Source organism: Notothenia rossii, assembly GCF_949606895.1.
Source record: "Notothenia rossii genome assembly, chromosome: 1".
NCBI classification, from domain to species: Eukaryota; Metazoa; Chordata; class Actinopteri; order Perciformes; family Nototheniidae; genus Notothenia; species Notothenia rossii.
In genome coordinates, this window is record NC_136912.1 from 51,731,776 (window position 1) to 51,748,690 (window position 16,915).

The 16,915-nt window shown below is 41.0% G+C and overlaps 1 protein-coding gene across 2 annotated transcripts in view; it reads right to left on the minus strand.

The window, feature by feature from the left end:
* LOC307033746 (glycine receptor subunit beta-like) overlaps window positions 1-16,915 on the minus strand; it is a 186,598-nt gene that overhangs the window by 58,108 nt on the left and 111,575 nt on the right. Inside the window, exon 9 of one of the 2 annotated variants that reach the window (XM_079672323.1) lies at window positions 7,961-8,108. The exons of the other annotated variant lie outside the window; for it this stretch is intronic. Within the exon in view, the coding sequence (XP_079528449.1) occupies window positions 7,961-8,108 (148 nt within the window). The remainder of the gene's footprint in view (window positions 1-7,960; window positions 8,109-16,915) is intronic. 2 annotated transcript variants of the gene reach the window in all.

Consider the following 16,915-nt stretch of genomic DNA (forward strand, 5'->3'; position numbering starts at 1 on the left):
GGTCCTCCACCGGCGAGACGTAGCAATCCTCAAACTGCGCCAGGCGCTGCAGACCGCAAGCGGGCCCAGGTTGGCTGCCGTGTGGTCGGACCACAGGTTCTCAATGCACTGGCCGCTCCAACAGTGGTGAGTCAATTCTCTTCGTATTGTTTTTTTATTTGTATCCGTCTCTTTTCACTCAATTGTGTCACTGCCTTGCTGAAGAGAAAGGGATGACATTCAGTAGGCAAGGCCTCCTTTTATACGGTGAGATGCGCGCGCATTCAGCTAGACCCGCCCCGGGGCTGGCTATGTCTAGAAAGTCTCAGTGGATGAATGCTTGCATGATAGGATCAAGGGAAAGTACCCATAGAGTCCAGTAGAGAGCGGAGCCTGTGAGAGATATAACTTAAGAAGCTGTTTTGCTCGCCAAAATATGTATTGACTCTAAAGTTCTGGAGGACCTTAAGGCTAGGATATTGTTGTTGACCACTTGGCCAACATGAAAGTCAGGAGAAAAGCACACCCGTTTCTCTCTCTGTGGCGTTGTTAATAGAACTGCCTGTTAGATACAGATGTAGCACTGAATTTCAGACTCCAGCTTACAGCTTCCTGCCTACGACCTGCCTACGACCAGTATATAGGAATGTTAAGCCCTCCCACTATTTTCCAAGAGGGCGCTGCCAGATTTTCAATTTCAGGTTTTAACCAGGAGATGGCGCTTCATTCACAAATACAGAAAGACTAGTTTCATGGACTTTTAGTTGTGGTTTGAAGAGCATTTGAACACATCAATATTTTAGATCAACTAAAGTATATCTAACCTTGTAATTCAATAATATATAGTCTTTATATATTAAATAATCATAATAATAATGTAAATGTTGACATTACACTTCTTTATTTGTTATGCTCATACTTTTACCTTTACAATCGTTTGCTTTAATATGCAGTATATTTTTTGTATATTTTTGTGTTTGCTTCCTCCTGCTCCCTTTCGGACACATACTGTATGATTTATTATTATTATTAATATGAAGATATTATTAAGATAAGATAAGATGTTACTTTTTTGATTGAACATTTTAGTTTAGAATGTGCTGTCCCACGGTAATTCAGAAGGCTCACAGGTCACATTCCGACCATTATTTAAAACAATAGGTGCTTTCACACTGTCTACAGTTTGATTTGTATAGAGGGAGCTCTGTTACCCATTTGCTTTGGGGGAGCCCTGTTTTTCAGAGCACATCCTGCTACTAAATATGTCACACGCACGCTCTGTTGACTGGCGCAGCAGCGCGGATGCGATCAATTGCTATAAAAACACTCTTCTACTAATACAGACGGTGTCACTATGCCGGCGGATGTGGCCGTTGTTGAAGCCTCTTCAGGCTCCGCATCGGCAGGCCTCTCCCTCGGTGTGGAGCTGTCAAGCTCGACCCTAACGCCGCTTACAGCCGGCCAACTAAAAGTTGTTTTCCGTTCACGTTGTCATTTTTAGACTCCTTCGCTTCTTTGCTTGTGAATCCAAAAGCTGTGACGCTTGGCTGTTTTCGTTTTGCCATATTTTTTATTACAAAGCCAGAGTTAAAAAAATATCAATATGAACATTTCAAATACTGCGCCGGCATCACCGCCATAACCATAGCAACGTAAGTAAGAATGCAGCGCCGCCACGTACAGATGGCAACACCCAGACATATTCACAAATATAAAACAAATATTCAGAAACTGTAATGAACAATAACTATTATTTATTTCAAGAACCGTTATTTACAGAAACTCAACATTTCTAATCTGTGTGACACAAATATGCACGATTGTTTTGGGCTCCCCCTATTTATCTCAAAGTCAGCCTTCAGGGGAGCTCCCTCCCTCTTCGGGGGAGCCAAGCTCCTCCTAGCTCCCCCCCATTTCGAACAGTGTCTTTGGCTGAATGGCCAGCGATTAGGTGCGGCGCATTTATCATAGGTGATCAGAGCTAACTGCCTGCCGTCAGATTTCATTTAAAAAACAGATCTGATTTTAAGACTATTTCTGCGCTCATAAAGAATGATAAGAATAAGAATAATGCGTATTGAACTGGTTTCATTAATTAGTGAGTTTATTTAACACTAGAACCGACAATCGGGTCAATTTGTGTGATGTGTGTTGTGTGTGTGCAATGTAACTTTTTTTCAATAAAATATTAAAGTCTCCCAGTCCGTGACTTTTCCTGAAAGTGTGTTATGTAGCACCCTATGTTGTTAAAAATTGCATTCTAATAGCGGGATTTGACGGGTTTAGGTAGGCCTATACAAAAACCTCTGGCGGTTCTAGTGTTAAGGTAATTAGGTACAGTAGAAGCCCTTTTTTATCAGAAACGAATTTAGCAGTTGAACATAAAAGTCAACTAACTGAGGGTCACTTGCAATGACAGTGTTATGTCTAACTGTAAGCTTGTCACTCAGAGTATCCTACCGTTAATTTAGCTGCTGGAGAAGAAAGATCAAGGGGGGAGGGGGGGAGAGAGCTGTGGTTGATGGGCCATTAGTTGTGTAAATACACAGCTGAGAGCTGCCGTTTCATTCAGACTGTTTAAAAAACGGTAACAACGGACTTTTTTTCTTAGCGGATGCATGTCAATTTAAATCAATCCATACAACTATTTTTTAAATCAATACATACAACTATTTTTTAAATCAATAAAATAATTTTCTAAATCCATAAAAGCATTTCAATTAATATTGGGAGTCATGTTGTTACTTTGTTGAGAATGAGGCCATGTATACCTGCTGATATTGCATATTATTATTTCATTGGCCCTCTTTTTGTTTTTTGTTTCGGGTGAGGAGAAGGGAGGAAAGTTGGGAGTTAAGGGAATGGAGGTAATCTTGCCAAATCGCAATCAGGGTTTGCTATATGACATTGTAAATTACGTTAAAATATGCATAACTAAGTCCACAAAGTATATTTGGTTTGATACATATGACTAGATTAATTGTTCTCTCATTAAACGTATGCAGTCTTAACTCCAATCTAAAGATTACAAAATGTCTTGATGTCTTGAGTCGAAAAAAGGCTGATATTGCATTTCTTCAAGAAACTCACATATTAGCTGAAGATATACATACAATTGGGAATAATATTTATAAAGTTGTGGCTTATTCATCTTCAAACAGTAAAACTAAAGGAGTAATCATTTTAATTTGCAATAACTTAAAATTAAATATTGTTAACAAAGGTCAAGATCAAGATGGAAGAATTACTTATCGTCAAGGAGTCATTTGCAATAGAAAGTTAGCTTTGATCGCATGCTACGCACCTAACTCATATGAACCTAGGTTCTTTGAATCACTTTCAAAAGTAATTTCCGAAGTGACCAATTATGACATTATTATTGGTGGTGGCAATTCATCAGCTAACCTAGCATTAAGTAACATTAAAAATAATTATGCGTAGGTAGATACTGTATATGGAGAGTAAGGCATCCTATATCAAAAGAGTTTACTTTCTTTTCTAAGAGGCATCTTACATTTTCAAGGATATACTATATTTTAATCTCCTCTAAACTTGTAGATTTAGTTCAAAATACTGAAATATCACATATGTCAATATCAGACCACCACCCCAATGTATGCACCTTTTTTCTCTCTAAGGAGAACAATCGAGCTGCAAGATGGAGATTCAATTTAACATTATTACAAGATTCACAATACTGTCAGCAGCTGAAAATCGGCTTAAAAGAGTTTATGTTGTTTAATTATAATTCAGTTAAAGATGTTAGGCATGTATGGAACGCTGTAAAAGGTTATGTTCGAGGCAACGCAATAGCGTACTCCTCAAACCGAAATAGGGAAGAGCTCAAGACAATCGTGGATCTAGAATGTACATTATCATCACTGATTAGAGAACTAGAGGAACATCATAATTCAGATAAAGAGATAGTAGTATGCAAAGTTAAAGCTGAACTCAATGCGCTACTTACCAAGAGAGCTACATTTCTGATTCATAGGGTAAGAAACACAGAATATCTAAATGGAAGTAGACCGAGCTCCCTGCTGGCAAGTAAACTCCGAAATAACGAGCAGCTGGCCCAAATATCCTCAATTACGAATAATGATGGCATTGTCCTTTATCATTCAGTTTGTATTAATCATGAATTTGAACAGTTCTATAAACATTTATATACATCTCAAGTACAGACATCAAAGGCAGAGTTAGAACATTTCTTTGTGGATCTGAATTTACCACATCTATCCCCTGAGGACATTGATCGCTTAGATTGTGAAATAACACTTAAATAATTATCTGAAGCATTGGAAGACATGAACCTTGGCAAATCCCCTGGTATAGATGGAATCCCTCCGGAATTATATTCCCAGTTTTGGCCTGATTTAGGACCAATATTATTGGAAATGATTCAGGTAGCACTTAAAGGAGGACATTTCCAAAAGGATATCAATACTGCTAACATTTCTCTTATACACAAGAAGGGGAAAGACCCAAACTTATGCACAAGTTTTAGACCAATATCACTTATAAATTCAGAAATCAAACTTTATGCAAAAGTAATAGCTCGACGATTGGAGAAAGTCCTTCCAACATTAGTTCATTATGACCAAACAGGCTTTATGAAAAACCGATTCTCATCAGACAATATCAGGAGACTACAGCATGTTATTCATTTTGCAGCAGACATAACATCGCCTTGCGCCATATTATCAGTTGATGCTGAAAAAGCTGTTGATAGGCTAGAATGGCCATTTTTGTGGCATAGGCCTACAATGCAAATAATGGGTTTTGGGGCAAAATGTATGATTATGGTGAAGATCCTATAATCCAAGTGCTATGGTTCTGACAGTGGTCACCTAGATTTCCAATTCTACGTGGCACACGGCAAGGCTGCCCTGTCTCCGCGCTTCTGTTTGCAATTTCTCTAGAACCGCTTGCACAGAAAATAACACTATCCAAAGAAGTAAAACATATAGTTGTAAAAGACACAGACCACAACATTTCGTTATATGCGGATGATTTACTACTATACTTGGACAAGGTACCAACTACGCTTCCTAAGCTGTTAAATATTTTTACCCAATTTAGTTCAATATCTGGTTACAAGATCAATTTGAATAAATCATATATTTTACCCCTCAATAGTGCCATGGTTGAGCTAAACTTAAATACAGAATTGCAGATCGTCCAACACTTTAAGTATTTGGGAATTTATAAATGCCTCATTAGACACAATAGTAGCAAAAAACTACAAAAGAATGTATACAACAATTAAAGATGACCTAAAAAAGTGGATTAATATAACAATTGCTTTAGCAGGACGAATTTCAATCATAAAGATGAATGTTCTACCAAGAGTCAATTTCTTAGCTAGTATGTTACCTTTATCTCCACCAGACGGTTTTTGGGACAAACTTCAGAATAGGATTTCAAAATATATTAGGAAAAACCAATACCCAAGAATCAGATACAAAGTTCTACAATATGACAAAAACAGTGGAGGCCTTAATGTTCCCAATCTCGAGCTCTATTATTATTCCTTCACGTTTCGAGCCTTGAAAAACTGGATTGATGAAAGCACCAAAGTACCTTGGATTACAATTGAAAGAAGTATAGTCTATCCTCTTGAACTTGGTTATTTTCTGCCATGTCGCCATATGACTGTATGCAAACATTTGGACCAATTATTGGGCAAGCCGTGAAAGTGTGGAAAAAGGTGGAGAAATTGTGCAATTGGTCTGTAGATTGGCATAGTAACATACCCATTTTTCATAACCTGTTACTACGTATTGGGAAAAAAGTAATCCAATTCCCACAATAGCAAACTCGAGGAATACATTATCTTTCTGACATAACCAACGACAACGGCTTGATGTCCTTCCAAGAATTGAAAGACACGTATAATGTGCCTGGCTCTTCTTTCTTTTTCTATTTTCAACTACGTACTGCCATGCGCACATATGGAGTTCCTTGGAATCAACCTCTGCCAACACATCAATTAGTTAAGGTCATATTAAGTCCAAACAGTGTGAGCGGCACTACTTCATATATAAACATGTATATAAAAAACTGCAAGATAAATTAACCGGATTTATTGGCATCTCTGCAGTACGGAACGCAGATCTAAAAAATTATACGCAGACTATTAATTGGAAGAGAATATGGAATAATATCTCCTTAACATCGCGTAACCACAATCACCAATTGATACAGTATAAAATGATACACAGATATTACCTGTCAACCAGAAAATGCTGTCAATTAAGGATGATTCCAAGCCCCATATGCCTTCTCTGTAACCAAAAGACTATTGGCACATACTGTATGTACACATGGTTTATGAATGTACTGCAGTAAGAACGTTCTGGAAACAGGTTATTGACATTGTATCTGAGATTATTGGAGTTCACATTCCCTGTCTCCGAAATATTGTATTGTTGAATGATGATTCTTCTCTTGTCCTACAGAACCATCAGAAAAGGGTGCTTTTCGCTGGTCTAACAGCAGCCAAAAAAATAATAGTAATACGATGGGAACCCCCACATACTTTATTTATTAAGCAATGGATATCATCCTTCCATGACCTACTAATCTCAGAGCTGTCAATCGCTTCTGCTAATAAGGCTAAGGGGGAAACATTAGAGGCTATTGAAAGAGCTGCTGATCGGGTAATGTCATTCATGTAAATGATGATTGTACATATACGCACACCTTAGTGCAATTGTAGATTATTAGGAGTTAATCGTAATTCAGCTTAAACAGATGAAATGTTATGTGGGGAAAAAAAGGTATGAATGTATTTTATGTGGATAAATTGTTATGCTATAAATTGTTATGCTATAATATAAATAATATATAGATGAACTCAGATGATTGCTAAAAAACATCAGGTAGGATTTTCCGTGAAATGGCAAGATGGGTGGGAAGAGGGGGGGACGGGATGGCATGGGAAAGGGATTCCCTATATCTTTTCGTTCTTTGTCTTTTCTTTTTCTTTTTGTATTGTCTATATTGTCTATATAATTTGTATCTGTATAAGTCCCTTTTGTGAGGGCAAAAAAAAACAACAATAAAAAGTTGGTCACAAAAAAAAAAAAGAATGTGGCTATGTAATAAGCGGGATAATGTGCACATTGCATAATGTGCCTTCATGCCGATCTAGATCCCTCCGCTTCGTGTTGGGCTCCTGATCAGTCTGTCGGTGTTCTTTTCCCCATAATGACCGCGTCACTGCACATTATCCCTTACATAAGATTATATAGAGTCATATTCATTTGTTTTAAAGCAGGAGGTGCAAATGCTTGCCTCGGGGAGGGAGAAAAAAGACCCACAGCGGAGAGAATAAACAAAAGGGCAACCATGGCAACCATGCAAGGGAAGTCTTCTTCGTTGCTTTTTTGGCAGACTACAGCGCAGCTTACAGGCCTACTATGTACTACAGCGTCTCCAGCACTTTCGAGCGGCAATGGCCGGCCGTGGCCCAACCTCTCATTCCCCTGATAGGCGGAGAATTGACCAATAGCCGTAGCGCCACCGTCCTGACGTCAGGACAGTGTTCAAATCTGGATCAGTCTGTATCAGATCCGTTGCAGCCCCTTTGTTTAGAGATTTGGGTATGGAGGAAAATAGAGAGGGTTGTGTTTTCTGATACTTGGTGAGTTCCCTGGAACACTGGGGACACATATTCATTTACAAAAGACGTACAAAAGTGCATTTTGCATGATAGGCAGTGTTGTGCTAGTTACTGAAAACCAGTAACTAGTTACCATTACAAGTTACTTCATTCCAAAAGTAACTCAGTTACTTTACTGATTATTATGCCAAAAAGTGAACAGTAACGCATTAGTTACTTAAAAAAAGGGCTCCCATTAATGCCCTTATAGCCTTCATTTCAGTACTGTTATTGCATTGGAGAATAATACAATCTGTTGATCAAGAAATAGCAATAGAAATAGTAAAAATAGCCTGCATGTGTTCTACAACATACCGTGCAATGGCTTTATCAACTTTTCCCTGGCTAGCAGTCCCTCGGTTAAAATCCAGCCGCTGTTGCTTAGGTGGAGGTTGAGTGGCGTCGGATGAGTCTGGGTCTGTGGTCTTAGCTAGGCTACTAGCTTCGTCCCAGCATGTTGTTTCTGCAGATGTTTCAACAGATTTGAATTGCTGTTTTGGGCAGTAGATAGGATCTTTGACCCGCCAAGACACAACTTACATTTAACTAAAACGTTCTTTTCTTTGTGCTCGACAAAAGTGAAATAGTGAGAATATCTCTGTTGTATATATAAGACTATGGACTACGACATTTAGGTTGACCGTTTATTGAACACGTTGTTGCATACGCTCCCAGGACAACACCACAACAACACAACTTTATCTGGTTCACATATCCCAAAACTCCCAGTGCCATCTTAAAGGCACAGTCACACCTGATGTGACACATACATAACAATCTCCAGGCGGAGAAACTCGACTTGAGCTCCGCTGCCGCCATGATAGTCTTGTTAGTAAACACAAACACGCCCACAGCGCGTCTCCGCATGTGACACAGGAAGTATCTAAGTACATTTACTCAAGTACTGTACTTAAGTACAGTTCTCATCTCCGTTCGCCTCGATGTTGGCGCCGCTCACCAACGTCTGGGAGCCGAGATTATATACAAAATATAACGGAGTAACGCACCATGTAGTAACGGTAACTGAGTTACTGAATTTACAAAATAACGCATTAGAGTAATAGTTACTGCCAAAAATAACGGCGTTATTGTAACGCGTTAGTCCCAACACTGATGATAGGTCCCCTTTAAGTTTAAGGAGGACATAAACTTTGTTGGATTGAATTAAGTTTATTGTCCAATGTTACTCCAAGGTATTTAAATCTGTTGACTGTTTCAACTGTTTGGTTATTGATAATGATAGGGTGATGTATTGTGGGGCGACCGATAATACTGAATTTCCCCATGGGGGGTTAATAAAGATCCATCTTATCTTAATGATTTATTTAGTTTTACTGACATTGAAGTGTGTGATGGTTTTGTGGTAATCCAGGACGGAGTGGTTGTCTGTGAGCAGAGCAAGAGTACTTGAGATAGGTGGTGGTGGGTGACGGACTGGTGCAGTCGTGTAGAGTGTGTACAGGAATGGGCTCAGCACACAACCCTGTGGTGCTCCGGTGTTGATGGTGAGTGCAGGGGATATTGTTTTGCCCACTCGCACAGTTTGGCATCCTCTGTGCCCCTCCTGGCTTTGTAGGCTAATTGAAGGGGGTCCAGTTGAGGGGGGACAACCGGAAGAAGGATGTTGGGCAACAGTTTCTCCATGCACTTCATGATTATGGAAGTGAGGGCATCAGGACTGTAATGATTTAGTTATTTTGGCCGGGGTTTCTTGGGAACTGGGACGATGGTGGCAGTTTTCCAGAGGGCGGGTATTGTGGCTGTGTGGTAGGATTCGCAGAAGAGTGAGTGGATAATCGGTGCGATTTCCAGGGCACAGGACTTCAGCACCTTAGCTGTGATGCCGTCAGGCCCTGGTGCTTTACCTATTTTACACCGATTGAGTTGATACCTGTTCCTCTGAAAGGGTCCGGTTCGGTAGGGTCAGGTGAAGGAAGATTTCTCAACCATTCCTCACTCACTGCAGATACATCTTGTGTGTCAAAGCGAGTGTTCAATGGGTCATTAATTGCACTGGTGTTGGATTTGGGTTCGCATCCAGTTAATGTTTTTACTTTTTGGAATGCCTGCTTGGTGTTCATGCTGCCAAATTCCTGCTCTATTTTGTCTTTATACTCAAATTTTGCTGTAGCATTGTGGCTTGTGACGTTTCAGTGCTTGTTTGTACAGAGTAAAGTAACCTCTATTTTATATACTGCTTGAATAAGTGCCTCGATATAATAAACATGTACAGTATAAGAAACCACTAGAAAAGCTGGTTTCGGCCCGACATGTGTTAAGGGCCAATAGTCTGTACATCTGCAGCTTATGAAACTAGAACAAGGTGTTAGGTTAACTTTGAATATCCCTCATATCAGGCCAGCACACCTGCTGCAGACGCCTTATCAGTTACAAACCACAACTACCAACTGTGGGAAAAGAACACGCTACTAGAAGGCACAGCAACAGATAACGCACTCTGACTCACTACCAAGGGCTCGCCCAGGATTGAAACCGGCCAATGGAGAACTACCAACTCACTGTCTAGGGCCCGCCCAGAAGTGAAATCGCGAATAACAAATAGCTAGGGAGGAGCAACCGACACAACTCCTCCCCACGTTTTCGTACAAAATGCTGTTGTATTCTTACACTCGGGGCTCCCTTCTGACTGACTGTCCTGATACGTATATCACACGGTAGTAAGAACTGAGCCCGGAGTACTCTGTATTTTGTACTGTTGCTTTTACCATTAAATCAGCTTACTTGTTATAACCTCCTTTGGGTGTTCGAGTCTCTCATCTTTTATCCTATAAAAGACTACCCATCAACGAACGGCGCGGAGCAGGGTTCAACCTTCGACCATCCGCCGGAGGGTGGCGCTCCAACAATTTGGTGACCCTGACGTGATGAGTAGGGACTCATAGACGGAACACCGACAGACAAAGGACGAAAGGTCCAGGGAAGACACCTCGAATATCTTTGACAACTAAAACCAGGGCGCCCTAAAACTAAAAGGTAAGCAGATACCTGTTACTATCAAAATCTGTGATTGGCTATAGAACTACATTTTAGAGTTGTCAGGGACATTCCCAGTGTCATAGTCTTACGGTAAAAAATACAATACATAAAATATTTTGTAAAGGATAAAAGAACGAGGGGTGTAAGAAGAAGGTGAAAGTCCCCGTTGGTCTTTCAGGACCATACGGCTAACTCGTTAAAAGTAGAAAAAGTTCATGCTTTTCTAAAGACTCCATAGGAACTAAGTTTTGAATAACACAAACCAGTCTCAAAGAGGAGCTGCAGTCGTGTTATATGAGGGTGATCACAAGAGGAGAGACGCAACTTTCAAAAGTACAGTTTTGAAACGACCGGCTCTCACAGACTCTTGTTGTGGGGTTAATATAGAAGGCTAAACGTGACGATAAAGAGATTCTGTAGACTTGGGTTTCAACTCCATGCTAAAAGCCACATCGCCGAAAGGGGGTGTCAAAGCGCTTTTAGAAGTCTATCCATCTGTTGAAATATACATCGCACTATAAAAGCTGGATAGACTGTACGGGGAATCATTTTCTATGAATAAATAGTATAAAAGGTGAACACAAATAACTTTAGTTAGAATATATAAGGGAGAAAGTCAGACAGAAAGAAGAAACAAAGTCAGGATGGAAAGAGAATATGAACGAGAGGAACGAGAGTTAGGGGCCCCCATGCCGGGGAGTCTCCGACAGCAATGGTGTCAGGCAGAGAGATTGCTCCTTAGCGGGGTTAAGCCGAGCGACAGTAAGAAGGTCGCCGCCGACCTCCGCAATAAAATGATAAACGAAGATAGGGTGGGCGGAGACGAGATATTTCCACTGCAGTCAGTATGTCGTTGTGTCCCTGGGCAAGACACTTCAACCCAAATTGCTCCTGTGGGGGATTGCCCACAGTATTGAGTATGTATGTCGCTTTGGATAAAAGTGTCTAACAAGTGAACTTGTAATGTAACACATTGCTAAATGACCAAGACTTGTTACGTTTTTTTGGTGTAAAAGAACAGAAAAATAGATGAGAAAGTTTGGAAAAAGCTTATGTGAGAATAAAAAAATTAATTAAAAAAAGGGAGTCGAGGTATTGTTGCTGAAGTGAAGCTCATTCCTGGTCAGGTGCCGCCATCTCGTGGCCAACAGGGTGTGGCACAAAACAAAGAGAGATTAATTATAAATTAAGGTTTGGCTCCATCTGCTGTTATATTGTATAGTATTTTAGTCAGAACTAGAACCACTGTGTTCAAATTTAGAACTATTACATTTAACACATATTTGTATATTTAAAGCATTACACATACATCATTTTGATCAGAAGTACAAAACGGATTAGTAATTCATCCATAATAATTTAAAGAATCTTTAGAGTGTAAACAGATAGGGAAAAACACATTTTTACACTCAAACAATTTGCATGGCTGGATTATGGACAGGGCATGTATATAATACGAATAAGTGTTCACTAAAAGTGATAATATTAATAATTATAATAGAAAGAAAACATAGGCCTAGTCTTGAGTCAATTTACATTGTTGTGATCTGTTAGTATGCTCTCTGCTGGTTTTTACTGTTGTTCTAAGTAACAGTAGGATTTCAAATATTGGAGAATATGTGGGGATATTTCTTCTTGTGTGAAATATATGGAGCTTGAAATATGTAAGTATTTCATTTTATAGGATAAAAGGGTTTACTGAAAGAGATGTTTTGAGTAAATATGTTACAAATGGTTGAAATAATGTTGTTTAAGGAGCTCTGTAATATCATTAGGAGACATTCATTTTGTTATTAAGATGGTATTTAACAACCAAGGCAGATACTATGATTAGAAAAAGACAGAGTGGAAAGGGTGGGATTTTTTTAACCTCAGTGTGCTAGAATTTCTATCGGTAATGCGTCCCGAGACCTGGACTCTCTCTCTCTCTGCCTGTCAGATGGCTAAGACGCCGATCCGCCTGAGCAAACAAAGACCTAACCCAAGCAGGAGACTGCTGCTTCTCCATCGAACAGACAGAGAACCAGAGCTGAACCAACAACAACAACAATGAACCTGTAACTAGAAAAATGTGTTAGGTTCACTTTGAATATCCCTCATATCAGGCCCGCACACCTGCTGCAGACGCCTTATCAATTACAAACCACAACTACCAACTGTGGGCAAAGAACACTCTACTAGAAGGAACAGCAACAGATAATGCACTCTGACTCACTACCAAGGGCCCGCCCAGGAGTGAAACCGGCCAATGGAGAACTACCAACTCACTGTCTAGGGCCCGCCCAGAAGTGAAATCGCCAATAACAAATAGCTAGGGAGGAGCAACCGACACAACTCCTCCCCACGCTTTCGTACAAAATACTGTTGTATTCTTACACTCGGGGCTCCCTTCTGACTGACTGTCCTGATACGTATATCACACGGTAGTAAGAACTGAGCCCGGAGTACTGTTGCTTTTACCATTAAATCAGCTTACTTGTTATAACCTCCTTTGGGTGTTTGAGTCTCTCATCTTTTATCCTATAAAAGACTACTCATCAACAAACGGCGCGGAGCAGGGTTCAACCTTCGACCATCCACTGGAGGGTGGCGCTCCAACAAGAGGAAGTAAGAAGATGACGTTGTGGTCTGCATCTCAGAGGATGTTTCCCCTCCTGGTTTGAATATCCACATACTGCTGATGTGATGGTAGCACGTTGTCAAGTCTACAGGTGTTGAAGTCCCCCAGAGTAAACACTGGAACTCCGGGGTATTTGGCCAGGATTTTGTTAGCCTCCTCGGCTACTAGCTCCGCTGCTACGTTGTCATTTGCAATGGGGGATGTAAACACAGCTGATCACAAAAGTTGGGAATTCCCGGGGGAGATAGTGGGGACACAGGGACACGGTCATCATCTCCAGGTTGGGTGTGCACACTTTCCGGTGCACCTTGATGTTGTTATACCACCTGTTGTTGATGTTAAGGCAGACCCCACCGCCCCGCATCTTCTCCGACTGACACGTCCTATCTGACCTGATGATGGTGAAGTTTTCCAGACGGACCTCGACATCAGGGACCGACTCGTCATGCCAGGTTTCGGACAAGGCGATGATGCATATGTCCCTGAATGCCCTTTCCAGTCGGCATTGGGTATCGGCAGTAGGTACATTTTATTTCGGAGTGAGCGGACATTAGACAGAATGGTGGAGGGAAGCGAATATGGATGCTTACTTACTCTTCCGTGGATGCCTCCACGTCTTCCTCGTTTCCCCCGGTGGAGCTCTGATGGTAGATCCACCTCAGGTTTGATGTTACACAGCAGCGAGGTCCGATGTAGCAAGAGTTCATCACGGCAATAGGTGAGTAACCTGTGTCTAGCTGCAGTGCAAGGCAGTCGCGGATCAGCCATACAGATGTAGCGCTTCGTTTCGGACGCCTACCCGTGCGGGTCCCTGACCTGCACGGGTAGGCAAGGAAAAGGAAAAGGAAAAACCCCTGCAGGACTTGATACGCCCCATTGATAAATACATGTAATTATAATGAAACCAGCTGCAATGGATCATGAATCCACCAGGGGGAGCCGTGATTGAAAGCTGCCACACTGGAACTCATGTGAAATAAACAGCTGATAGATCGCAGGTATCTGATATAGCGGATATTTGTTAAGATATCTAAAGGATAGGATCATATTCTGTGCTAAATAAGAGACATGTAATCATTTACTAAACATCACCATGTTTTTATTCAACAAAATAATGTTGTTTAATTCACGTTGGCGTAAGTACAAAACCATCGCTATGTTTTTAGATCAGGAAATGCAGCCCGGCTCAAACAAAGGATTTTAAATCATCATCCTCACGATCATTTAATGTATCATATGTTCGCGAGTTGAAATGCATTCACTAGCCTACATTTAATTTAATTTTAACGAAATAAATGTAGTTTAATCCACATAATTTACTGTGATAATTGTTTACTGTTGTGCACATTACTTTTCGCTGCGTGATGCACCCCTGGTTAGAAGCTAAACTGCATTTCGTTGTCTCATTTCGTAATAACAATAAAGTTGAATCTAATCTTGAGCAGGAACAAATGCATTTACTTAGTACATATCTGACATTAACGATTAAACACATTTGTGCATTCTTTAAACCGAGTCAAGACGACTCCGGAGGTGGCGGCACATTAAGGCCCCGGCCCCACGAGGACAGGAATGGTCGTTTGCGTTACTGTTTAGTGTCATATAGACCATTCTGCCACACTAGGACGACCGAATATGACAGTAAACAACTGCGGAAACGATAACAGGTCCCAAGGTGGATAGAACGGCATACGCAACGCTCTGGGGGGTCCAACGGCTCCGTGTGTAAGCCCTATACGATCATTTTCTGATAATGAGGCAATAGCCCCGCCTCTCCCCACCTCTGCTGCTCACCCCCGCGTCAAAGTAAACTGCACTCTGAATTCAGATTATTTATCTTTCTCTCGATATGGACATAAACGCGAGTGAAGTCTAATCTGACAGGACGGAGACACGCAGCTCTGCTCACCTGCAGCTCCTCCCGCTGTGATGCAGCGGTGAACGGAGCAAAACACACACTTCAAGTCAGATCATCGCCCTTAGCTATTTTAATTACCTCTCAAACTACCTAAACTAGTTATAAATATGTTTATTTTTACTTTCGGCCAGGTCACTCATTACTGGATCAGCTGCTGCATGAGACAGACACTGACGCTGTCCGAAGATTGGGAGGAAAAAGAGAGGCTCCGTGTGTTTTATTATATACAGTCGTTATTCATTTGTTTTAAAGCTCAATAAATAACAAAGAAGACCTTTGACCGGCACTTTTATAATTTTGTCCGGAAGATTTAAACTTTAATACACGTTGACTGGCGAAAATCTCTGCCCGGTTCCCTCTGCCCCCACCGCGGAGAATAAACAGAAGGGCAACCATGACAACCATGCTTCTTCCCCGATTTAGTGGAGGAAGTTACAGTGCCACGTACAGGCTCCTGCATATGTACTGCAGCTTCTCCAGCGGTTGGAGCTAAACGGAGCTGTCTCGTGTGGACACACTATGCTTGTTTGAGACGCGTTGCGGCTCGCCTCGAAAGTAGACGAGAATAGCCGATCGCAGCAGGGGGAGGTCTCAAAAAGATCGCCTGAAGTCGGACAGCTCCGAGTCTTCTTCTTCTTCTTCTTCTTCTTCTTCTTCTTCTTCTCTCGGTTTTTTGGCGGATTGCAAACAACTTTAAGGTGCATGCCGCCACCTCCGGAGCCGGCTCGAATCGTTTTGCATAAATAGAATGCACACATGTGTTTAATCGTTAATGTCAGATATGTACTAAGTAAATACATTTGTTCCTGCTCAAGATTAGATTCAACTTTATTGTTATTGCACATATTACAGATACTGAGACAACAAAATGCAGTTTAACTTCTAACCAGGAGTGCAACAAGCAGTAAAGTGAAAAGTAATGTACACAATGTACAGAATAAAAGATAGAATGAATTGAATGATGAATAAACAGTGAGAGGTATGAATACACTAGATATACACAGCAGCCTGTGAGCAGTATTAACAGTGTGTATGAATATGCTAAGATATATAAAGTATGAAAACGGGAAGCAGTGCAAGTATAGTAAAAAATATATAGATATTAATTTCATGATGATAAACATTGTGGAACAAACAAATGACCAGACCGTTCACCAGCCCCCCACCCCCCATGTTGATGTGAACTCTTTGTTTAAAACGAATTGGCCATCGGAATGTGTGGAGGAATTCCCCCAAGGGGGATGGTCGCATTCCTCAGCCCTCCCCCCCTGGCCAAGACACACCTTAGGCTTGTTTGAGACATGTTGCGGCTCGCCTCAAAAGTAGACGAGAATAGCCGATCGCAGCCGGGGGAGGTCTCAAAAAGCTCGCCTGAAGTCGGACAGCTCCGAGTCGGCGGCGGCTTCTTCTTCTTCTTCTTCTTCTTCTTCTTCTTCTTCTTCTTCTTCTTCTTCTCTCGTTTTTTTGGCGGATTGCAAACAACTTTAAGGTGCATACCGCCACCTCCGGAGTCGGCTTGCATTTATAAAGAATGCACACATGCGTTTAATCGTTAATGTCAGATATGTACTAAGTAAATACATTTGTTCCTTCACAAGATTAGATTCAACTCTATTGTTATTGCACATATTACAGGTACTGAGACAACGAAATGCAGTTTAGCTTCCAACCAGGAGTGCAACAAGCAGTAAAGTGAAAAGTAATGTACACAATCTACAGAATAAAATATAGAATG